The sequence below is a fragment of the Apodemus sylvaticus genome, chromosome 20 (assembly GCF_947179515.1).
Source record: "Apodemus sylvaticus chromosome 20, mApoSyl1.1, whole genome shotgun sequence".
Taxonomy (NCBI): Eukaryota; Metazoa; Chordata; class Mammalia; order Rodentia; family Muridae; genus Apodemus; species Apodemus sylvaticus.
The window spans coordinates 54,558,059-54,583,802 of NC_067491.1; the positions used below are offsets into that span (position 1 = coordinate 54,558,059).

The window sequence follows — 25,744 nt, forward strand, 5'->3', positions numbered from 1 at the left end:
AGACAAGCAATAATAACTTGTAAAGGCTGAGCCATTTCACTAGTCCTATAGATGGGTCTTACTGTGATCCAAATTTGGGAGACTATTATATTCAGAAAACGCACCGTATCTAAATGGTTTGAATTGGGGAGAACTTTACACAATGCATCGAAGAGCCTCTCGCATTCTCGGACAGGATCAGATTAGGCAAACCTGGAGGAGAGAAACAGAAATATAACCACCTACTCTCCCCTGAGACCAAGACTACCTCATTTGTAGGAACACAAGGGACATAAGCAAGTCCTTCTCATGGACTGGCTCATATACATCATTACCATGACAAGACTTCCTTTTAAATTATGCTTATTTAGTATTCATGTACATGTACAACGGAATGACATTATGGTGCAAGTGATGTCACTGTGTTGATTTCTGTGCCTGCAGAGATCAGATTACAGGCTGGTCTTCGGTATTGTCATTACCAAGCACATCCTGTGTTACTATTTTGTAAATTTCATTCTCCATCAGACCAGATTGGTCAAAGAGCTAAAGGGCCAAGAGCTGGGCTGGAGAATTAAGGTGGGACTTCTGACCGATAGAGAGTAGGAACCTGAAATAATAGCTTCAGTCTCAAGACAGACACGGATGGAGAAACAAGTACCAGGATGGCCATGTGGCTGGGATGTAGGCCAGGCCAGTATTGCCGGGTTAAAATAACTCAAAATCTGCCTAGCTAAAATGCTATAAGCTAATGATTAATATGTCTTCTTGTCGTTATTCGGGAGCTAGGGCAGGCATAGAAAAGCCATAAATGGCTACACATATGTATTTGCCAAAGCTGAGTATGGAGGTCACAGGACAACTTTAGGTTGTCTGTTCAATATACCATGTGGATGAGAGATCAGACTTAGGTGGTTGTGAGGTCTGATGGCAGGGCTTTTATTTATCTTAGTTTTTCAACATGGCACCACCCTGAGAAGGGACCTAGGGTCTATGAATGAGTAAGCCTATTAACTGTCAGAGCTTGCCGGGAGCCAAACTGACCTTACTTTATGTTTAGAGTTCATTTTAAAGATAGGCTTAGGTTTTGACTTCTCCTCAGCTACAGACCTTGGAGAGATCGGGTGGTCAATGGTCACTGTGCCCTCCCAGAAGAAGAAAACATCTTGCAGCTGCCAGAGGTTCTCCTTGGCTGAATGCCCAGAGGACGTGAAGAATCCCACCTGCTCACTTCTTCCCCTGCCTGTATAAGTTCCCTGAGAAAATGCAGTTTGTGAGGTCTTGAGCAGTTCATTTGTCTTGACCTCGTTCTTCGCATCTCCTGTCTCTTTTTCTTGCCCCTCTCTTCTAGGGTCCCCTGCCGAAAACCCCCGCGGGCCAGGGCAAGAGCAGATAAATCCAAGCCTGCAGTCAGTGATTATTCACCCCTCTAAATCTGAATCTGCCACCCTGGAATACAAGTGTTTTTGGCTAAAGGAGACGAAGACCTAAGCTCACATCCTAGGGATGAGCTCACATTCCATCTCCTTCTTCATTTGCTTTAATACTGAGTGCTTAAAAGAGGGGGAAAAAGTATAAGGCTGGCAGGCAGAATGCTGAGATTCCTCAGTTGCCAACTCTGTTGCAAATGTCAGTGCTAAGTTTACTTTTCCCACACGTTTACGATGGGGCTATACCTTAAATCTTGGCATTTGTGATCACTAATTGTTAAAACTGTTGTGGGCAAGGCTTGACAGGATGGAAACAGCAAGTCAGAGAGTATGCTGGAGCCTGGTCAGCAATGAACATGGAAAGGGCATCCTTTAAAATGAAGGTACTCCTAGGCTGAACTGACTCTTGAAAGCCATTCAAGTTACAAGTATTTCTTTGAGTGAGTGAGGTGGGTGGAAGGTAAACCTGCAGAAGGTGTTTTCAATGTGCTTCCCAAGAATCAAAGTCAGGTCTTCTGGCTTCACAGAAAATGTCTTTAAGCTTTGAGCCATCATGCAGGTCCACACACTTAGCTTTTGTCACGGCAGTTCTCAGCTGTCATGCAACAGTTTGGAAAGACAGAATGACAAGAGGCTCCTGCTTAGACTCACTCTGTCCCTCCTTGGAAGATTCTGCTATTAGAGAATACAGTATGGCAGTTCAAGGGCAGACACAAACAAACATCTATGCACTACAGACAAGAAACCAACATCACATCAAAGTAATGATACCGCCAAAGACCAGCTTGGAGAACAATGCTTTTATTGAGATTTACTTATAGGAGTATCAATAAGGGATTACTTACAGGAATAAAGGCGACTCAAAGTCAGTTGCATCACCAAAAAGTACACTGAGAAGGGGTGACCGCTCAAAACACTTCAACCCTGTAGCTGCTCCTTACACAACTTCCAGGCAGTCATAATAGTTACAAATTTTAACTAAGTACTTCATTGTTTATTATCTTATGCTTTCTTTTATACATTTATTCATATGAATAAAGTTAGCACTGAAAAGGAAGAGATTACAATACACAGAAAATGAAATCCAGAGAATGATTTGAGGATACTTTGAAAACTTATATTACAATGAACTGGAAATTCAAGAATTTCAAGACATACATGAAATATCAAAATTAGGCCAAAAGTTGGAGGTTTCATAGGCCTCCCCCTCCAAATATTATAGGCTATTGTGATTGTCCTTGGTTACCCACACAGAACTTGACAGTAAGACCTTATTACTGAAGACACCACACATTGAGTCATAGAGCATTAAATCCTAGCTTACATTGACCTAGAGGTTCACTGTACTGGCTAGCTTTCATACTGCTAGATGATGCTGTGTTTGCCCAGCCGAGAAGCCTCTGAGTTACTATTACAGATCAGTCTGGCAAGACACAGCCTTGAGTATGGCATGAATAATGGAATAACCAACCACTTTGACTGGATTTCAGGCTCATTTCATACAATCCACAAGATAAAACCCAAGTCTGGCAGTATTAATGAGGAAACTTTCTACTAACCTATTATTCTGTTAAAGGGTATCTTTATACCCATAGAAAAATGTATCTTCATCATAGAAGATGGGTTTTGTTATTGTTTTTGCAGTAGATGGTAATTAATAGACTCACAACTGGTGAACATATAAAGAATAAAAGATTTGAGGGCTCAGCTCTAAATGGAACATTGACCTATATCACATTTCTTCTCTCAAAGGACCAGGGATCATTACAGATGAGGAAGCTAAAAGCCTGTGAGAGCCAGAGTGTTACAGTAGAACAGTGTGTTCTAGATACAACAGGACAGCTGCACCTCCTAACTGACAACAGCTGTGACTGCATACACACGCTCAAGCCAGATTAAACTCCCAGCACCGCGGTGGGTGGTGTGCAGAAAGGCCCGCTCTGAGTAGCGATTGGCGGTTGATGACTGCTGGGTAAGGGAGAGGCTACTCATTCCACAAAAGATGGCACTGCACCCATGTACATACTGGAAGCACTAAGGAGACTTTAGGTTAAAAATGGAAGAGAACAAATGAAATTGAGAACAAAAGTGGTGAGAAGGATGGAAGAATTAGAGGGAAAGAAATGGGAGTGTATGGGCTTGATCAAAATGCATTATGTGCATGTATAAAATTCTCAATAACAAAACCAACAGAGGAGAAAATAAGTCGAGGGAATGTGAACAGCGTAAAAGGGCAACACCCTTAAGCTAGAAATGAACTGTCTCTACAAGGAAAGCACAGGGCTTGATGAAGTCACTGTTCAATTCTTCCAAGCTTCCCAAACTATTTCACTAAATACAAAGGGAAGAAACACTAACTAATTTATTCTTAAAAGGTAGTTCTATTACCATGATGCCAAAACTATGAAGGGCTCAACAGCAAAGAAAACCATAACACAATTTCCTTGATAAAAATAGAAAAAAAATTTCAAGATTACACTCTAAAACCAAGCAACATATTAAAAACACCACAAACTATAATCAGGTGAATTTCATTCTTTGCATGTAAGTATGTTTCCACAGATATCAATCACTAAGTGTCAAGAATATAGATATTCAAGGATTGAGACCACTGATCATCTCAATACATGGAGAAGTGGACTTCAAAGCTCTATGTTCCCTGATGGAAATATTCTGAGATTAGAAAGAAGACACCTCACTGTAAGAGATGTTACACACAACGAAACTAGAGCCAAGACTATACCAAACAGGAAAACTAAAAGTATCTCTTCAACTACCAGGAGTTACACAAGGTGTTCACCTTCTCTACGCTACTGTATACATCTCTTACATTCTTAACTGGAAAGTTTAAAAAGAAAAAGGAAAGAGATACAATTGTGTGGTTGCAGTTCAGTGGTACACCGCTTGCCTACCACACACAAGCTCCTGGGTTCAACCCTGAGCGCTGAGGAAAGAAAGTGGAAGTAAAATGAAGCCAAATCTCTATTTATGGACAATAGGACCATCTTATTAAAATTATTATTATCTGGTAAGGGTGTTTTGCCTGCATGTCTCTCTCTGCACCATGTGCATATCTGGTACCCAGAAATTAGAAGAGGGTGTTGGATTCCCTGGAACTGGAGTTACAGTTGAGGTGCCACACCGGTGCCGGGAATCAAGCTTCAGTCCTCTAGGAGGGGAGCCAGTGCTCGACTGCTCCTAAGTTCATATTTTTAAAAGACCCAAAGTGCCGCACAAGACTCTTACATCCAATCATAACTTCACCCAAGTAGTTCAGTATAGAAAAACTAGTAGCCATTTATATGACAATGAAAATGGTGGCAAAATAATTTTTAAAAACTTGTCTTCCAAAAGCCTAAGAAACAAGTAACAAGACAAAAAGTCTAATTCACCCATGAATAAACTTAGTCACGATGAATACACAACGACAACTTAAAAACACGTAAGAACCGAAGGCTCTAGAACATAGACATCATTCCCATGCTTACAAATCATTTATTCAGATTTGCACCATAATATGAAAAAGTGTAAAGGGTTCAGACTTAACACACGCCCCCTCAAAATTCCAATGTCATTATTTCCAGAAATAAAAAACACAATCCTGTAACTGTAAGAAAACCAAAATACTCCAAATAGCCAAAGCAACACTGAGCACAGAGAACAATGCTAGAGTTATCACCACACCAACTTAAATGATGCTCTAAAACCAGTGAACTTAAACACAGACACACAGCAATGGAAGGGTACAGTCCCAGAATAACCATGGAGCCACACTTTCTGATTTCAGCAAAGGTATCCAAATCATGCATAGGATAATAAATGGCCTCAACAGGAAATCAACATCGTATATATAAGAATATCCCTAAGTCCCTCTATCACTCTGTATAAAAGCGATACAAAATGAACCAAAGACCTTAGCGTAAGGCCTACAAAATTTGAAACTCAGAGGAAAATCTACAGAATACATGAAGCTACAGGCGTAGACAATGGCATTCTCAGCTGAACAGTTTCATTGACTAGCAGGTCAGGACCATAATGTTAACACCCAGAAAACAGAGGAAGAAAGAGCTGTAAATTAGAGGTTAGCCCCATGTATACAGCAAATTCCAGGTTAGTCAGGCCTACAAAACAAGAACCCATGTTAAAAACAAAAATAAACAAAACCCTCCAAAGTATAAGTGGGAGTTAATCATTCCAAGAAGTTAAAGAGATTTAATAAAGAAAAAGGAAACAATTGTCGGAGAAAGCCACAGGGTGGGGAAAAAAATCTTTGGACTCACATTCTTCTGACAAGGGATTTAACATAAAGACAAAAAGTACACACAACACACACACACACACACAGCAAGCTTAAAAGCAACTTTAGGTACATGAAACACTCAATGAGAAAACCAGTAAAAGGCAACAAAAATTATATTACAAATGAACAAGTAACTGAAGCAACGTAAGTGGAAACAATCCATTCTCAAACAACATACAAATAGCCAATAAATACATGAATATCCTCAATACAATTAACTTTACCCCAGTGTGAATAGCTATCAAGAAACCAAACTACAACACAAACTGGTGAGAATGTACGGCTGCTCCTGGAAATGTACATTAGCATGGTCACTCGGGGAAAATAGAAGTTTCATCAAAAATCAAAATACACTATCTTAGGATCCTGCTGTACTATTGTTTAGTATACAACAAAAGGAATCTAAGTCAGATTATATTAGAAACACTTGTACTCACGTTCCTAAACAACTCACTACATTGAACTATAGAATCAGCCTAAGTGCCCATCAATAGATAAACTAAAAATTTTTAATTTTTAATGTGGTATATATAAAATGTAGACTATTCTAGGTCACCAAAAACTATTATTGGCAGGAAAATGGATGGAACTGGATATCAATATGTAAGTGACAACTCAGCTCCAAATGGTGTTCCTTCTATACAGAACAGAATCTAAATTTTAACAAACTAGAGAGATGAACTCCTAAGTGAGTTCTATTTGAGAGAACAGAACCACTGGGGAGAAGAAACGGAACAAGAAACGGTTAGTGCTTGGAAACCTGGGTCACAATGTCATTTGAAAACCTGTAACTTTGCCAACATATGAACTAACAATTTAAAAAACATTTAAATTAAAAAAATATATACAAAGCAAAAGCCCCTTTCTCCAACTTAAGGAAAACAGAAGTGTGGCCAAAATTGTTACTGTAGACAAGGCTAAGGTGTGATGATCACTAGGCTGAGTTGTTGCTGTAGACAAGGCTAAGGTGTGATGATCACTAGGTTGAGTGTAAAGTGCTTTTCTTGGACGCACTTTACTTAGAATGTAATGTTGTAATGTTATGGAAACTCTAGGCACACCTATATATGTGGACAACTGCATCTATCAATATTATAGTAAATATTAGTGTTTACACAGAAACTAAGAAATGCAAAAATTATCCAGAACATTGTTGTACACGTCACACAACAAGGCACATCTGCCACTGAAGGATAATGTCCCCAGCCTCCACCAGTGAGCAATTCCTTAATGACTACTACAGAAAGGCATTCTAAAAGGACACTATATATATATATATTAAAAAAAAAAAAGGCCGGGCAGCAGTGGTGGCCCACGCCTTTAATCCCAGCACTTGGGAGGCAGAGGCAGGAAGATTTCTGAGTTCAAGGCCAGCCTGGTCTACAGAGTGAGTTCCAGGACAGAGAAACCCTGTCTTGAAAAAGCCAAAAAATAAAAAAAATAAATAAAAGGACATCGTAAGTTGAAAAACTGTGAAACATTTTGGTTCATGAAATAGGAAAGTACCTCCTACTCCCTGGTGGACTAACTAGCACATTTCATGAATTCCATCTCCCTTTAATCCAGCACTCTGCCTTCTGGGTAACAACTGTTGTGCTTACGAGAGCAGAACTACAGTCAACCCTCAGTGCATCCAACACAGGGGACACCAAACTACAAAACCATTCCCTGTAAGACCTCCTAAATTAAAACGCCAGTTCTGTCAGAAGCAATGTGGACAATCCTTTCTTAAATGAGCCACTCACATGTACAGAGTTAGTACATTTATTTAACACATGGTTCCAGTAAGGCAGTGATAACAATATATCTCTTAGTGAAATAACTAATTACAATGAAAATGAAAATTTACACACTAAAATTACATGAACACAAACACGATAATAGTTCGTGACTTAAAATAAATATTAAGCACAAGCTGACAACAATCTGGCCTACATAAAGTTCTAGGCCAGCCACGGCCAGATAACATGACCCCATCTGGAAAAAAAAAAAGAAAGAAAAAGGGGGAAAAAAACCCTAAAAACTAAGTTCCTGCCATCCATCCAGTTCTGGGTACCAAAGGACCTTGACTGCTCTCAACGTTGGTCAGAGAAGCTTCTTTTTACAGTGGACAGCTGTCAATGGAGTGATGCACAACTGGCTATGAAGAGACTGAATATTCACCTCTAAATGAGACAGTTATATTAATCTCCATCATCAGCAAGGCTCAGGGAAAATCAAAGAAAAAGCAACAAGAATATAAGAGCCAGGGAGAGGGAATTCTGTGCAATGCTGGTTTGTTTTGTTTTTTGGTTTTTTTTTTTTTTTGGAGATGGTTACTATAATCATGAACTCCTAGCAAATGTGACTGCATGCACAAGACCTACATTGTAATATTAAGTATGCCCAAACCCCAGCCTATCACGTACTGAGAAGCTACTGTCTGTGAATAGCTGCTGGGGCACAGAGAATCACTTGTGAAGATGTAACTACTGGTAGGTCACCCATCCTCCAGTAGATGGCCCCATACTCATGCATGTATGAGCAACACTAACTAGACTAGTAGATTATTTTTAAAGACAAAGTTAAGAGAGGGTGTTGGGGAGAAATAGGGAATGTTGGAAGGAGAAAACAATGGGTATACATGATTCTCTTTTATTGTATATGCGTATGAAATTCTCAAAGTAAGAAATAAGCCAACTCGGAAAGATGGTCTGGCCTATGACTACAATATACTTATTTATACCTACCTTCTCAATGGGAAAAACAAAATCAACATTTGCTATTCTAAAAAATATTTTGAAAATACATCAAAGTTAAAAGAACACATACTTAGGATTGTGAGAACACATCCGAGAGCAACATAAACAAAAGAAACTATTTAAAACTGGTTTAGGCCTGAGGAGGTGGCTGAGTGGGGGGCCCACTTGCTGTGCAATCATGAGGAGTTTCATTCCCAATCAATAAAAGCTGGGACTGACTATCTCCAGAGAGAATATCTTCTGTATTGTACCGGTAATTAAAAAGCCCATGGTCAATGACTTAGGCAGGAAATGGAAGGTGGGACACCCAGGAGGCAGAAGAGATTCTGGGATAGAGAAGATGTGACTAGACGGGTGCATGGTACCTCAGTGCAGGTAACGAGCCACGTGGCAGAGTGTAGGTTAGACTAACTGGGTCATCTTTCGTTATGATCTAGTCAGAAGAGCTGAGCAATATGGCTAAGGTATTTGTAAATATATTTTGAGTCTGAGTCTTATTTCTGGGAACATGAGGCTGGGAGGAAGAACCAGACCCAACCTCTACAGTGGCTATACTCAGCACTATGGGGAGTAGAGACAAGAAATGCTTCTGCTGGCTGCCGCCTATAGTTATAGAACAAGACATCCAATATATTACTTCGTTCACTTTGTGACTACTACCAACCATACCAGCAACACATAAACAGTGCCCCAAAACACATTCGTAGACAGACAGACAGACAGACACACACACACTTTTTCCATGAAAAATGAGCATATACACAAAATGCTTATAATCAGCCAATAGGACAATAATAAAACCAATAGGACTATTCCAATATTCACAAAGTCATTTTTTTAAACTACCCATTAATCATGATTGAAAAACAAAGACACTTATGCAAGGGCTTGAGGGGCTCAGCAGCTAAAAGTACTTACTATTCTATCATGAAGACTAGGATTCTGATCCCATGACACACATCAAACATGTCCCAATGTCTGTAATGCCCCTCCCTGGGCATATGTCTACATACACTCACATGCTCACACGTAAGTACTTAAAATGCTTTTGAAGATATTTAAGGGGGATGGCATACTTCAAATATCAATTCACCAATGAAATCCAACACAGTTTACAATGAGAAGCATCTACTTATTTGATACAAAAAGATCTCACCCATTAAACTAATCCATGATTGCTTTAGGAAGTCTCACAAGTGTAATCAAACGTACTTTCTATTCCTGTCAGCATTTCTCGTAGGTAGGTCTTACTGGTCTGCAGTGCATGCGTTTAAGCTGCCGTTCCACATTACTCAATGCTCTGCTTACTGCTTGCTTTTGTAGAGTAAAATTTAAAAACAAGTCAAGAGATGGACTCTTAAACATGATGGTATATGTGGAAGCAGAGACATTTCATCTTAAACATTCAAAAGCTGAAAGCTGGAAGATTAAGTTCCGGGCCAACCTGGGATACACAACAAAAGCTTTTATGGGAAAAAAAAACTAGAAAAATATTTAAGTTTTATTTTTATGTGTACAAGTGTGTGAGGGAAGAACTGGATCTCCTGTAACTGGAGTCAAATGCAGTTGTGAGCCCTGTGACATGGTGCTGAAAAGCAATTGCTCTTAAAGGCTAACTCAGTGTCCTTTGGAAGGCGCAGCAGATGCTCTTAAAGGCCAACTCAGCCCTATCAGCCCCTGAACATTTTCAATAAATACAAAATACTGTACTGATAACATTCTCTTCAGAGTGTGCATTTCCTGGAGCATGCTAAAAAAAAAAAATATGTCCAGTCCTTCATAATACTGACATTTATCAGATTAAACATGAAAAAAAATTCAAAGGACTTTTCCTTTATTCACTACTGCTCTAGATTTTCCAATGCTTTTCAACAGCAAAGGTTTTCGTCCGGTATGTGTTTCCACCTGTGTCAAATGAAACCTTGAACATCTCTTTTGAGAAGATTAGCACTCCATATCAAGTTTTTTCCTTGTCTGTCCATTGAACCAAATGGTGTTCATATAGGTTTCCACTGATAGGAATTCTCCCCATGTACATTCTTGTGAGTTCTATGAAGTTGATAATGAAGAGTTCACAAATCCTCTTTAAGGTTTCTCTACAGTAGGTTCTTTCATGTCTGTAAAAGGATGTGATAACCCAAGACTGTCCAAGATTGCCTATATATGAAGGGTTTCTCTCCAGTGACTCCTTCCATGTATTCAAAGGGAATGAGGAAGCAGAAAGCATATTTTTCACAACACCACATACATACACATAAAAGTTTCTCTACAGCGTGGAGTTTTCTCCTGTCTCCAAAGATCCCGGACTGCAGAAGGCTTTTCCATACTGCTTGCAGTCAAAGGCCCATTTCTCTTTGATGTACTTCAAGGAGCTTTAAGCTCAAAACCATTTGTACATTGACTTAAAAAAAAGTTTCTCCTTATTGTGACATCTCATGTTTGTTTCAATGAAACAAAATTTTTCCACATTGCTAGCACAAATCTAGTCCTTTTCCAGTATGATTTTTCTTATTTCTATGAAAGCCACAAAGAAAAAAAAACAAACAAACAAACAAAAAAAAAACTTCTCAGATTACTAAAAAATGCTGGCATCCAGGGTAGTGTGAAGTAGTTCATGTCTATGCAAATGGTTCAAAGTGAAGAAGGGTTTCCCACAGTACTTACAATTAAAAGGTTCATCGTCAAAGTGCAGTTTCTCATGCACCTGAAGATGACTGTCGTAAGGGAACGTTTCCCCACACTGCTTACACACGTGGAGCTTCCCGTCAGTATGAGTTTTCTCATGTCTCTGGAGGGAGTAAGACCACAGGAAGGTCTTCCCACACTGCTTACACTCATAGGGCTTCTCACCAGTGTGAATTCTCTCGTGCGTCTTCAGCGACCTCGAAGAAGTGAAGCTCTTCCCACACTGCTTACACACGTAGGAAACTGGGACAGCGTGAAGTGCTTTATGCTTCTGAAATTGACTCCACAGCACGAAGGCATTCCCGCATTGCTCACAGATGTAAGGCTTCTCATCAATGTGAGTCTGCTCATGTTCTAAAAGGTCAGTAGAACTAGCGAAGGCAACCCCACACTGCTTGCACACGTACGGTTTCTCCTCCGTGTGAATTTTAACATGTCTTTGAAGGGAAGCAGAACGAGGAAAAGTCTTCCCACAATGATTACACACGTAGGGCTTCTCACCAGTGTGGGTTATTTTATGTCTTAAAAGCGAATTCAACCGAGTAAAGCTATATCCACACTGGTCACACACATAGGGCCTCTCCCCAGTGTGAATTCTTTCATGTGTTCTCAGGGACCCAGAACAAGTGAAGCTTTTTCCACACAGCTTACAAGCATAGGGTTTCACACCACTGTGAATTATTTCATGCTTTCGTAACTGAATCCAACGCATGAAGGTGTTTCCACACTGCTTACATTCATAAGGTGTTTCTCCAGTGTGAATTCTTTCATGTATTCGAAAGGAACGGTAAGTAATGAAGGCTTTACCGCATGGTTTACACACGTAAGGTTTCTCTCCCGTGTGAATTCTTGTATGGATTTGAAGAGAACTGTAATGACGTAAGGTTTTCCCACAGTAATTGCATACAAAGAGGTCCCTAACAGAGTGAGTTCTTTTATGTGTTTTAAGAGAACGAGAATGAGCAAAGGTTTTCCCACACTGCAAGCACACGTATGGCTTCTCCCCTGTGTGAATTCTTTCATGTGTTTGTAGATAAGTAGGAAAAGCAAAAGCTTTCCCACACTGCTTACAGATATAGCATTTCTTTGCACGGTGACGTCGTTCGTGCCTTCGAAAGTACCTGGAGGAACTGAAACATTTCCCACACTGCTTACACTCAAAGGGCTTGTCTTCAGTGAAAGTCTTTTCAACACTTTGACCATATCTATAGTCTTCATCACAGCGCTCAGTTTTATACAGTCTCTCTAGAGTGTAAGTATTTTCATAGTTCTCAAATGATGTGAGAGAACTGGAGGTGGCCCCAAATTCCATATTGTATAATTCCTTCCCATATTCCTGATCGTCACACGATTCTTGCTTTATGTCAGGTTTAAGGAGTACACTTAGAGATAAATGGCCAATGACTACTGTTGCACATCCACTGTTTTCACATATATGTACTCCTGGTAAGGAGTTCTGGTTTACAATACTGTGTGTAGTGAAGTCGAAGATTTCTGCACACTGATGATCATTTTTACAGTCATAGAGTCCCTCCACCACTTGACCACTGTAAGAAAGCAGATGTACATCACTAATATTTTATTAACTACTTACCAGTAGAAATGTAGGCTTTCTGCTATCTGAATTTTTTAATACATGTACCTAAATGCTCAGCAACCGAGGACAACTGTAACAAAAACAGTGGTATTCACAGGTGGCTGTTCTATCACCTACACAGGTCTAGCAAGCATGTCTTACATAACATTAAAATACCTATTTCAATTCTCAATGCCATCTTGGCACCTAGGGAGACCTGCTAAAAAAACAGGATGTCTATCAGCAAGTTGTGTCTCAAAGGCTGCTGTGGAAGGCCATTTTGGCTGGCTATAAACAAGCAAGGTCTCCAGAACCAAAGGTGCAAGCCATTTTTGTTGGCTATAATTAGCAAAGACTCTAGAACCAAAGGAGGCATGTAGCTCTTCTTAAAACTTAAGGAGTTTATGTCTAAAATGGAAACAAATTCTACTTAAGCAAGAAATGTACTTCTTATGTGTATAAAGCAACCAAACCAAACTAAAAGTGATTCCTAGAGGGGAAAAAAAAAGAGTAATCTGGGAAGAGGTAACACAAGTCCATGAAACAGTAGCAGGCTTCATGTTGAATTCTGAAGAAAACTTGCTATAAAGGCTACTGTAAGCCAGGCATGGGAGCACATGCCTTTAATTTTAGCATGGGAGGCAGAGGCAGGTGGATCTCAGAGTTTGAGGCAAGCCTGGTCTACAGAATGAATTCCAGGACAGGCAAGACTAGACAAATACTGTTTCAAAAAAAAAAAGAAAGAAAGGTTATTGGACACAGAATCCATATACCTCTCACAGAACTAAACTAAAAAAGTAAAGGTGGATGATCACAATCACATTGCATTCTAAACTACAGGAAAGGCCACAATGAGATTTTGATATTTAGTCCAAGCCTAAAAGGATACCTGATTTTTGTGTCACATATATTTTATATATATTGATTTATTTGTGATTAAAACAATATTTAAAATTTAAGACTATAGTATGGAGTAAAATTGGTACGTATTAAATATAACAAAAATCACTTTGGGCATAATTATGTTCAAGTTATTTCCAGTATTGGAATCCTTGTAACATTTTCAGGATTTATTTTGTTTATTATGTTTCTAGTGTTGAAGAAAATTTCCTAAGGGTAGCTGAGTTGAAACTGGATGTTCCTGTGTCTTTTACTACTTTATAAAGTGTACAAGTACACAACCCTTAAGTATAGCTGACTTTTGTCGTATTACCTTAGTTTTCTCCAGGAAGTTCGGTATATATTTTCAATGATATGGTGCTCCAAACTGCTCCCTAAAATACAATCAAAGTAGAATCATTATAAATTATGATATCATAGTAAATATATTAATAGGTTATAACAAAATTTGCAGTATAAAATGACTCAAGTATTCATTCAAATCTCTTTACTATATTTAAACTCATACAGAAGCATGTTTTCTTTGATTGATTGATTGATTGATTGATTAAAGGAATGATATACCTATAGAAGCCAGGTTCCTCAGGGTTTCCTGCATCACATCTTTGTAGAGGTTCTTCTGGGATGGATTCAACATAGCCCATTCCTCCAGGGAGAAGTTCACAGCCACATCCTCAAAGGCCACTGACTCCTGAAAGAGCCCATATACATTTCCACAAGGAAGTGTGAGTCTCATAGTAGTGATCTAATCTTAGTTCATAAGTTGATAAGATACACTGCTCTTTGTGTCATCCATGTCCTGGCCATCACACTCTTAGGTTTCATGCACACTAAGAATCTTTCACACAGTAATTCTGACAGCAGATTGGAGCCATCCAGTAAAGCGCCAACAGGACAAGACCATCCTTGTTCCAATATAGTATGCGAAGCTCTCCTTGTACATTGGCTCACTGCCAACATTTACAGTTAATTCTGATTATTCAATGCACCAAAATAGTCAGTCCCAAGACTGCATATTCTCACAAATGTAGAAGAAAATAATTCTAATTCTCCTGGTATCTGCAACTGCTATTTGGACGAATTCTTCCCCCACTCAACTGTAAAGAAGGGAGTAGCTTTCCCAACAGCTGATGTCAATCACATGTTACTTTTATAGTATCTATCTTCTCTCAGAACTCTTGTAATGTTTTAAGTGCTCATCAGACACAGGTGAGAACACAACGTATTCAGAGAACAGAGGGATTAGAGAACCAGCACTTATTGCCGGTTCCCAGTGTGACCAGGCACCTCAAGCTCCTCCTGCAATGCCTTTCTTGTCATGACAGTCTGTATCCTTAAACTGTAAGCCAAAATAGCCTAGCCTCAAATAGCATCAAGATGACGTCTTAGGCGGACTGTAGCGATGGCTTGCTAATGAGGAACACTTGCTGCTCTTGTGAAGACCAGTATGCTCACTGTTGTACACCAACTTGACACCAGTCAGTCATTTTGGAAGAACTATAAACTCAATAGAAAAAACACACCAGGTGCTAGGCATAGTGAGTGACACATAAACTTAATCCCAGCACTTCGGAGGCAGAGGTAGGGGGATCTCTGTGTGAGGCCAGCCTCGTCTACATAGTGAGGGCGATATAGTGTGACCCTGTCTTGAAAAAAAAATGGGGGGGGGTGGGTAGAATGCCCCCAACTGATTGGCCCATGGACAAATGTGCCGTGTATTTTCTTGACTGACGACTGATATGGAAAGGCCCAGATGACTCTGGATGGTGCTACTCCTGAGCAGTTGGTCCTGGAAGCTCTAACAAAACAGGCCGTGCAAGCCTCAGAGAGCGAGACAGTAAGCAGCACGCACTCCTCCGTGGCCTCTGCATCAATTCCTGCTTCCAGGACCCTGTCCTAAGTGAGCTCCTGCTGTAACGTCCCTCAGTGATGGACTATGATGGGGAACTGTCCTTGGAAATCAAACCTTTCCTTCCCAGGTTGCTTTTGGTTATAGTATTTACCACAGCAATAGAAACTCTAATCACATCACATGACTCACAGCCACCTGTGCCTCCAGTGCCAAAGATCTGAGGTCCTCGTCTGGCATCTAGGAACATATTCTCTCTCTCTCTCTCTCTCTCTCTCTCTCTCTCTCTCTCTCTCTCTCTCTCTCTCTCTCTCTCTGTCTCTCTCTCTCTCTCTCTCTCTCCCCCCCCTCCCCTCTGTCACTTACTCACACACACACACACACACACCCCAAAATAAATCTTTAAAAACAAAGTAAAAAACAAAAATCACCTAGGGCGCAAGCCTCTGGCACAGCTGTGAGTGCTTATCCAGATCACATTACCTGATGTGGGAACAAACACCTCAAGTGTGTGTAGGCAGTCCCTGAGCAGGGGATCCTGAACTGTATAAAATGAAGAAAGGGAGCTAAGCGCCAGTATTCGTTCTGCTTCCTGTTGTGGGTAATGAAGGCAGGAGATCCAAGCTCCTGGTAGTGTGACTTCCCTAGCATGTAACTCAGAATGAATCCCTTTCCAGTTACTTTCATCAGGGTATTTTATCACAGCAACCAGGCAAGAAACAAAGACAGAAAACTGGTACCTTACACTGGGGTTGTTTATGTGATATACCTTTGTTATGTGTATAGGCATTGTTTGTGGAAGGAACATGGGAAAAAATGGTATTTGGTTAGAAAAGCAGGGATTAAGGAGTCATGCTTGTGGAAGCTTCAAAACAACAATGCTAAGACCAGCTGTAATTTATAAAAATATCAGTGTCACTGGAGGGAAACTTGCTGGGGCACAGTAGAACAGTAAGAAAGGTTCTTACTTGAGGCGGCAGTAAAACTTGGCACTGTGATCATCCACGGGGTGACAGTTAGTCAGATAGTTCTGACGGAATGATGGATGCAAGATATGGAGGCCATACAGAACAGCTGAGGCCAGGCACCATTTGAGAGTCTGAGTAAAGTGACCCTCAGAATTCCCTGTGTGGCGATCTGAAGATGAAGCCTAAGTGACCCTGGAGACTGCAGGATACTGGAGCTGCCAAGACCCTGAGATATCTGCCGAGGGCAGCTACAGGCCCCGAGAGGAGCCAGTCCAAGAAACACTATATGTGCCGCAGGCAGCAGAGCTGGGGTTGTGGGACCACCTACCCTCCCCACATCCAGTTTCATTAGAGTTAGATATTGGGCAGAGATGTCAGATTTGAGGTTTGCCTCCCTGGATTTGTATCTTGCTTTGCCCAGCAAAGCAAGGCAAAATTGGCCAGGCCCAAATTCTTCCATTTTACAATTGGATTGTCTGCTCTGGGTCATTGGATATCAGAAGTATGTGAGGCTGGAGAGTTGGCTCAACAGTCAAAAGCACTGGCTGTTCTTCCAGAGGACCAAAGTTCAATTCTTAGCAACCACATGGTGGCTCACTCAGTCTGTAACCCTAGCTCCTGGGGGCAGGGGAAGGGGGGCGGATCTTACACGGCCAAACAGACATACATGTGGAAAATATCAATGCACATAAAATATAAATAAATAAATAGATGTATATACTAGAAGTATGCAACTTGTTTTTCATTTTATCAGAGATCACAGTTAAGACACTTTGAAATTTTCAATTGTCTAAACAAGCTTAATGACAATGGGGCGTTTCTGGTATTGGGATAAATTCATATTACACTATAAGATGGCCATCAGTCTATGGAGATAAGAAGTGGAAAGTCTCAACCTCAATCAAGTTGACAAAGACTGAATAATGATGCTTAATATTAATTATCAACTTGACAGACTTTAGAATCACCTAAGAGACACATCTCCATGTGGTTAGCCTTGGCCTGGGACAGATGGGGAAGAGGGTGGGAGAGACCCTGGGTATCATGGTGCACCTGTGGAGTTGAGAGGACAGCTTCCAGGAGCTGGTGCTCAGGGACTTCATTAAGAAAGTCACCCTTGGTGGCAAATACCTTTACCAACCAAGTCAACTCACAGGCCTAAGGATACATTTTTAGTAAAAAGTACTATACAAATGTAAAGGCTTTTAATGAGAAAGGATTTTAAATTGTATTGTTCTAATAAACAAAACAAAACAAAACAAGGAAAAGGTAAATGAGACAAGCAGGAGATTATTGGGACCTAGGGGAAAACACAAAGAAGCGAGGCCACGGGCTTGCCATTCCTGATTATGGAGTCAGGAAAAGCCAGACACCAATGGCAAAGCTAAGACTGCTCACACGATAGGTTTTCTTTAAGAGATCTCATCAAAGAGAATGAATTAGGCCAATAGGGTCAAAAAGATAATGCCCTCTTATTACCAATTTAAACAAGCCCCGTTGTCAATCGAGCATATAATTTTGTTTACAAAAGAAAGTTCTTTGTATTTTTAACCTTGTTGTAAACTGTATTCTTTGAGCAATGTGTTAAAAAATCGGGAGGCAGGGGATCAGTAGTTAAGAACTACTCTTTGGAGAGGATCTGGTTTGATTCCCAGCACCCCTTCTGTGGCTGACAAATGCCCATAACTCCAGTTCTAGGGGATCCAATGTCCTTTTCTGTGGATACTACACACATGTGGTACCTGCACATATATGCCAGAAAAGTACCCATACCCCCCCCCCCCCCAGACAGGGTTTCTCTGTGTAGCCCTGACTGTCCTGGAACAAACTCTGTAGACCAGGCTGGCCTCAAAATCTGCCTGCCTCTGCCTCCCAAGTGCTGGGATTAAAGGCATGCGCCACCACCACCGCCTGGCGGACCCACACATTTAACATTAAAATATTTTTTAAAATTGGTAAGAGAATAAAAATCTTCCCAATACTTAGAAATTTAACTCAAAAGCTAACTGTAAGATCTTATATATACTCACTGTAAAGGCACCCACTGAGACTCTCCCTCGGGAAAAGCCATGCCTACTATTTTATTCCCTAAATATCTTTTTTTCCAATAATCTTTGTGCTAATATCTAAGTCTTATAAAGTCTCGTTTCCTTTATATTGCTTTATATTGCTTGATATATTGACCAAAAATGTGTCTAATAAATATCTTTAACTGCCTTTTCAGAAGATGCAGCACGACAGCCAGTGACCTCCAGCAGAGAGCTAAATGTACTCTGTAATCTCAGAATGGGCCATGTCTTAGGAAGGAGGAAAAATAGCACAGCTTGCATTTTTCCAGATAAATTCTGACAGAGAATTGCTTAAGCACACAGTCACTTGCACACTTGTTTGCTCTCCTCCGTGATACACACAAACCCAGCAGTTTTTTCCAAGGCTCTTGCTATGGACTGTGTAGGAGAATAAAAACAGAAAATGTATTTTAAAACCTAAGTGTTGTTGCCTGCTTAGAGATCAGGGGAGACTCTGTGTCATCAAGGCTTGAGTTTTACAGCCCAGGGTATCACCACTGCTCTTGGTTACCCACCAGAGCTTGATGTTAAGTCCCTATTACTGAATACACCTCATACTTGAGTCACAAGACATGAACTTGGTTCTTACATGGAATTATTATCCCTACTAGCTAGCTTATACAATACCAACGGTGCTGTGTAGGTTGCTGGGGCAGTCTTATATAGCTGTGAACACTCCAACCTAAAATATAATGACTTGCCTGGCAAGACACACCTGCTAGCCCAACTGTGGCATCAATGTAATGGTAACAACCAACCACTTTCTGACTGAATTCACAGCCTGCTTTACAAGATGGAAGCCACAGCTAGTACTGATAACTGGACCAAAAGCCAAACTGACAGCTGGGTAGGTCACAGGCCTTAGGGGAGAACTCAGTGCTATTATACTACTAAAACTTCTTCTAAATACTTATGGTAATACCAATCAATAGATCAGTGTAGCTTTCTACCCTAATCAAAGAAGCCTGCCTCTTCTTGAAGTTAATACAGAGAGCCACAATTGATCAAAATTGATAAGTGTCTGTGGAGAGCTCAGCTCTAAATGAGACATCTATATTACATCCTCTCCCCAACGAGGCTCGTTATGAAAGGAGGGGAAACACTGTAGGAGGCAGAGGTCAGGGAGGACTACAGGAAGTCGTGGTTTCCAAAGCCAACAGGGTCACTGCATCCACCGACTCAGAGCAGCTGTGGCGGGTTGCTTAACAGCACAAGATGAAACCAGTCAAAATTTCAGAATAAATGGGAAAGAGTAATGAAGCACAACTCCCAACAGAAGACTCATTGGCAGCTGATGGCTGTCGGCAGAGGGGGGATCAGTGTTCTTCAGAAATGCTGTTCCTGTTGGGCTGCTGATGCTTCCATGGATGAGCCGACACCCACGAACATACTGGAAATACTAATTAGACTCAGTGGGTTAAACAAAGAGTACATCAAGTTGGGGCCAAATATAGTGCAGTAGGGCTGGGAGGAGACCGGGAGGGTGGGATTATTGGATCGATTTAATCTAAATACACTGAGTGCACGGTGGGATATTTTCAAAGAAAAACAAATATACATTTTTAAAAGGTCTTAAATTTTCTATGTTGTTCATATTTATAGACGTATTTATAAAAGTACAGATTTTGGGAAGTTTTTTTTGGGGGGGAGGCATTTCTTTGAGATAGGGTTTCTCTGTGTAGCCCCGGCTGTCCTGGAACTCACTCTGTAGACCAGGCTGGCCTCGAACTCAGAAATCCACCTTTCTCTGCCTCCCAAGTACTGGGATTAAAGGCGTGCACCACCACTGCCTGGCTGGGAAGATTATTAAATGATAGAAAAGATACAAAAAAAAAGAAAAAGAAAAGACACACAGGAGCTTAAGAGTTGGCTGAGCTCTCCCAAATGGACCCTAGTCTGGTGCCCAACACCCAAGACAAGCAGCTCACAACCACCTGTAACTTCAGCTCCAGAAAAATCTAACACCACTTCTGGTCTTCTTTTGCATCTAGACATGCTTAGTAGACACACAGACACACAGACACACACACACACACACACAGAGAGAGAGAGAGAGAGAGAGAGAGAGAGAGAGAGAGAGAGAGAGAGAGAGAGAACAATAATTAAATTAACAGTTTAGCTTATGACTGACAAATGATAACTGGAAATAAATGCTTTAACATTTTCTATGTAAGGTTGTGCATGGCTGGATGAGGATAGTGTCTACACCTGCTTATATTTTCATATTGTTGTATGACAACAAACTGGTTCAGAAGTTGAATAAGTGCTCACATAAATTAAGCCAGTTGAATTAGTCCAAATATTTCCTAGTTCATAAGTAACTCAAAAATCTAAAACTCCACATCCTGATTCTGGCCACCATGACAGATGGGCCAGCAGTCCCAAACTGCCAGTGAGAGTCACAGTAATGAGAGCAAAAGAACGGCAGTCTGATCAATCAATCTAGAACGGCAGTCTGATCAATCAATCTAGCTTTGCAGAGAACGAATGGAAGGGTCGGATCACGCCAGATCTGACTTTTGGGATCTGACACATATTTCTATTTTTTTTTAATAAAAATAAGAAACAAAAGACAAAAAAAAACCCAGTAATAACAGAAATAAAAAAGGATTAAGACAAAACCCAAGATGCACTCAGAAACAGTCTTAGTCTGTTTCCCAGCTGATCATTTTCTCAGTCCTTATTATGTAAGATGGCCAAAATGTTCTCACTGGGAATGTTTCCATGAGAGTCTGTGAGGCAGGCAGGCAGGCAGGCAGGCAGGCAGGCAGTGTGGCCTTAGCTCTTTTTGTTTTTTGTTTTGTTTTGTTTTGTTTTCCCCAGAGACAGGGTTTCTCTGTGTAGTCCTGGCTGTCCTGAAACTCACTCTGTAGACCAGGCTGGCCTCGACTCTGAAACCTGCCTGCCTCTGCCTCCCAGAGGGCTGGGATTAAAGGCGTGAGCCACCACTGCCCTGCTGGCCTTAGCACTAAAGACAGGACTGTGATCTGCCTGGAAGAGGTGCTCTTACAGCTTCCTGGGGATGGAATTAGATTCAGAGAGGGAGGCAGGCTAGGAGCTGGCTCTCAGATTACCAAGCAGGAGGCCAGGGAGTGAAGGAGGTGGGGAGCAGGAGGTGTGGCCACTAGTTCCCATTCTAATGTAAACTCACTTCTCTAGGTGGGAAATCCTGGCACCTAGAAGTCCGTTAGCTAGCAATTCCGACAATATCTTAGTAAGACCGGACGTCATTATCTGTGAGGGGGAAGGCACTAGAGAGGTTTCTTCCTAAGCATTAGCTGGATTCTAACACCATATTCTTTCCACAGCCACTCACACTAACAAGATGAGTGGGGAGGTGGGCCTGACTCAGGGCCCAGGTGACTGCTGCCTCCACCCTGGCCTCCAGTGACTACTGAATGTGTGTGCTCCAGGCAGACGCCAGAAGCTGGTAAACGGCCCAGACAAAGCAGCCAGCTTGTCTAAGGAAAAAAACTGAGAGCTCGAACGAGAACTGATTGTGCCACCCGAATACGCCACCCCAGGCTCGAGGGCCTTCTGTTGACTCCTGTATATACTTGCTTACTCCTGTCCTCCCCAAGAGTGACAAAAGCCGCTGGGCGGTGGTGGCGCACACCTTTAATCCCAGGGCCTGGGAGGCAGAGGCAGGCGGATTTCTGAGTTTGAGGTCAGCCTGGTCTACAAAGTGAGTTCCGGGACAGCTAGGACTACACAGAGAAACCCTGTCTCAAAAAACCATAAATAAATAAATAAATAAATAAATAAATTTAAAAAAAAAAAGAATGAGAAAAGCCCTGTTCTAGGTAACCATTGGGGAGTTTATAGCCTAACACTTAGGGTTTTCTAAGCCAATACTGGGCTCGCAGACAGTAAGACCTACCTCCTCTAGGGCTCTCTGCCTTTTAAAATAATGTGTAGAGAATGCAAAAATGACTCAGCAGGTAAAGAAAGACATTTCTTTGGCTGCAGAAGCCTGGCGTCGTGAGTCCAATCCTGGGAACCCATGTAAAGAAGAGACTATGGTTCACGAAATTCTCCTCTGACCTCTTAACACGCAAGCTGTAGCATGCAGGAAATACACACACACACACACACACCACGCATACGCACAGTAATAAAATTTAAAAACAACATTCAATGTCCAGAACCGTCCGAGGGCAGCAGCAATGACGACAGAGGCCAGCTCCAGCCCTACCCCTGCAGGGAGATACTACTTTCCAATGAGTCAGGGAGTATCAGAAGAAGGTAGAAAGTCGGGGCTTACTGTCAGATTCACCAACTCACAGGCACAAGTCACGGAACTTAAAGACAGCTTTCCCTTGAACCTGGGAGAGACAGAGTGAGGGAGCCAGGGGCAGACTGCTCAGTGATACTTTATACCGTAGGGAATATCTGCTTTCCAACAGGGTCAAGCCTAGGGTGACACCATTTTATTAAGTAACAACCTCGACCAGAGTTACTGTAAGTTTAAGAGCCCCCCCCCCCACGCACCCCGGAAAAAAAAAAGGTCAGTACAACTTGTTTACACAAGCAAAAACAAAAAAAAACACTATCTGCTAGAACACTAAGAAGGGCAAACTGACACTATCATCAACTAAAAATATGCCGAATTTTATTAGAAACACCACACAAAGCATACAACAGATAATCCCCTCGCCTAGCACCGCAAAGGAGCAGCCCCAAGACCAAAGAATGGCAGGCAACTGTCAGACTTACCCACAGGAAGACCTGAGGCAATTCTTGGACTCCATGTCCAGTGCGGTTTCTCCTGCCCAGGACCGTCAGCCAAGTTCCCACTGACTTACTGCATGCTCGGTGCACGAATGCGTGACATCTCTGTGCCTACACTGCTAGGACATCACTTTTGGGTCCCCTTCAGATTCTTCTTTGCACCCGCCTCAGCTCAATGCCTCCTACTTCGGACCAGACTCTAAACTCAACCCACTTGAGCTCTTAGTCATTCTGTGATCTGCGCATTTGTTATGTTTTTTGTGTGAAATGTTCAATTAATGTGATCTGCCGGTTAATGGTAGTAATGAGACTGTTATATAAAAACCTATGATTTGCTAATGGCTGGTTAGCAGCATCGGGAATACCTGACTAATTATTAACGAAATACACATGACTTGTGAATTATTAATTATTCGATAAATTCTGGCATTGGAAACACACAAACTTGTCCCCCTGTTTGTGACAACATGCCCAGGACACAAGGTCACCACACCCTGATGCTTCCCTGCCCCCCCAACACACACACACACACACACTAATTCCAGGGTCCCGAGTCTCACCACGACGCTGCCGCTGCCGCCACCGCCCAGGCTGCGGAGCGGCGGCGCTGCGGGTGCCCGGATGCCTAGGGAGGCCATGGCTCGCAGCACCGAGCTCTCAGCAAAGGACAGGACCGCAGCTCTGCCTGCTGGCCCAGCTCCACCCAGAGGGACGCGGGCAGCGCGGCCCAGCGGAGCCCGAGGAGACGCAGACTCAGCTGCCCCGCAAGGCCGCGTCCCCGGCGCCGCCTCCGCTTCCAGCAGCCTCCTCCCCACACCCGGGACGCCCGGCCGCGCGCACCATTTCCGATCACCGGGTGTCCCGCTGATCTCCGGCAGCTCTTGCAGTGAGTGGATGGAACGCAGACACCGGGGGGAAAACAACCTGCGGGCCTCTCTCCACAGAAGACACAAACGCCTAAAATGGCTGGACAGGAAGTGGCATCCTCCGTTTCTGGGCCCGCCCTCTCCCAACATCTGAAAACCTCATTGGACGGTTTGTGCCAGACGAGCAACTTTTCTTACTGGCCAGTGAGTCACGTGCACGCCTCCTACTGCTTAAATGACAGAAAAAACATCCTCTAAAGTGGACTGTGGCGCCAAATCTCTAATCCGAACACAAGTCTGCATACTTGGGGTCTCCTCTGGCCATGAGATTCCCAGCTCCACTCCTGGCGTTAGGTGTGAAAGGGATGAATACACTGTATTTTACATGGAATTAAAAATAGGTAGAAGTCTATTCTTTAGCAAGGCAAAGATATCAGCTAAATTCTATTTGCATGAGTGAGAAATAGCATTGAAAAGAATGACGTGAATTGTGACAATTTGTCTGAGCTTCTAATGTTCTCGTATTTTGCGATCGATGGTTGTCACCCAGGTCTCTGTGGCTGGGGATTTATCCATTCTGTTTACTCTTTTGAAAGTCTCTTTGAACCCACCCTGCCACTATTGCTCTCACAACATTCTAGAGAATGTTTTTTCTCTAGAAATGACGGACGTTCTGGGAATGGAGGGGCAGAGAACTATTTTTAAGATTCGAAGCATTCCAAAGATGCTTCAAGAAGTGCAAGTTTGCGCAGGTCGCAGTGGAGCGCCAGGACACTGAACACAAACCTGGAATACTCTCTAGATGACTTCCAGGGCAGACATTCCCGCTATCAGGAGGAGCAGCCTGACTGGGGAGGTAGAACTAAGGTCACAGAGAAATTAGAAAGGAAGCCTTGAAGACAGAAGATTAGAATTGAAAGGCTGCTCTAGGGGCTGAAAGCGTTATGAGAGGCCAGGGAAAAAGCAGTGGGCAGATAGGAGATTCCTGCTGTGAGCCAGGCGAAGAAGGTGCAAGCTTGGATAGACAGAGGTGTTTTAAGTGATTGGGAGGCAGAGGCAGGCGGATTTCTGAGTTCGAGGCCAGCCTGGTCTACAGAGTGAGTTCCAGGACAGTCGGGGCTATACAGAGAAAAACCCTGTCTCGAAAAAAACCAAATACAAAATACAAAACAAAAGCAAAAATGTGTGTTTCTGTGTGTGTGCATGTCACACGTGTACAAGTGCCCATGGAGGCCAGAAGAGGGCACTGCATCCGCGGAGATTTACATTTATAAAAATGATATTTAATATTTACGTACAAATTAGCGAGGCAACGGTGTCCTCCTCTGTCTTCTCTGTTTACCTCTTTTTGTCTTTAGTTCTTTTCCCTATCCTTTCTGTATTATTTTCCCTTCCAGAGATTTTCCCAAAGAACAGAGGCTGGCCTGGTTTTCAGTGTTTCCGTTCTCAGCCCGCTAATGGCTGGAACTGCTTTAGGTTATCAGGTTGCAATTCTGTAGTTTTAAACAAACGTACCTCGACTGCACTCTTGTGTTCCTACTGCCCCCTTGTATTTACTTTTTCTTGTCTTCTGTTTGTCATCAACGCAGAAATGTCACCACCTTTATTTTTCTTCTCCTTTCTACTCATACCTAATGTAACTGATACACT

At 42.0% G+C, this 25,744-nt stretch overlaps 1 protein-coding gene across 1 annotated transcript; it reads right to left on the reverse strand.

Annotated features, from left to right (window-relative positions):
- Window positions 1-2,194: 2,194 nt before the first annotated feature.
- Window positions 2,195-24,205, reverse strand: LOC127670367 (zinc finger protein 136-like). Its single transcript, XM_052164686.1, has 4 exons — window positions 24,069-24,205; window positions 14,176-14,302; window positions 13,925-13,985; window positions 2,195-12,682 (listed from the first exon to the last, which is right to left on the reverse strand). The coding sequence occupies exons 1-4, from the start codon at window positions 24,069-24,071 to the stop codon at window positions 11,026-11,028; spliced, it is 1,848 nt and encodes a 615-aa protein (XP_052020646.1). The 5' UTR covers window positions 24,072-24,205; the 3' UTR covers window positions 2,195-11,025.
- Between the last annotated feature and the right edge of the window lie 1,539 nt (window positions 24,206-25,744).

Coding starts and splice junctions, on each gene's coding strand:
- LOC127670367 (XM_052164686.1), bottom strand. Junction 13,986..14,175: donor GAGGAACCTGGCTTCTATAG/GTATATCATTCC, acceptor ATTGTATTTTAG/GGAGCAGTTTGGAGCACCAT. Junction 12,683..13,924: donor ACTTCCTGGAGAAAACTAAG/GTAATACGACAA, acceptor GCTTTCTTACAG/TGGTCAAGTGGTGGAGGGAC.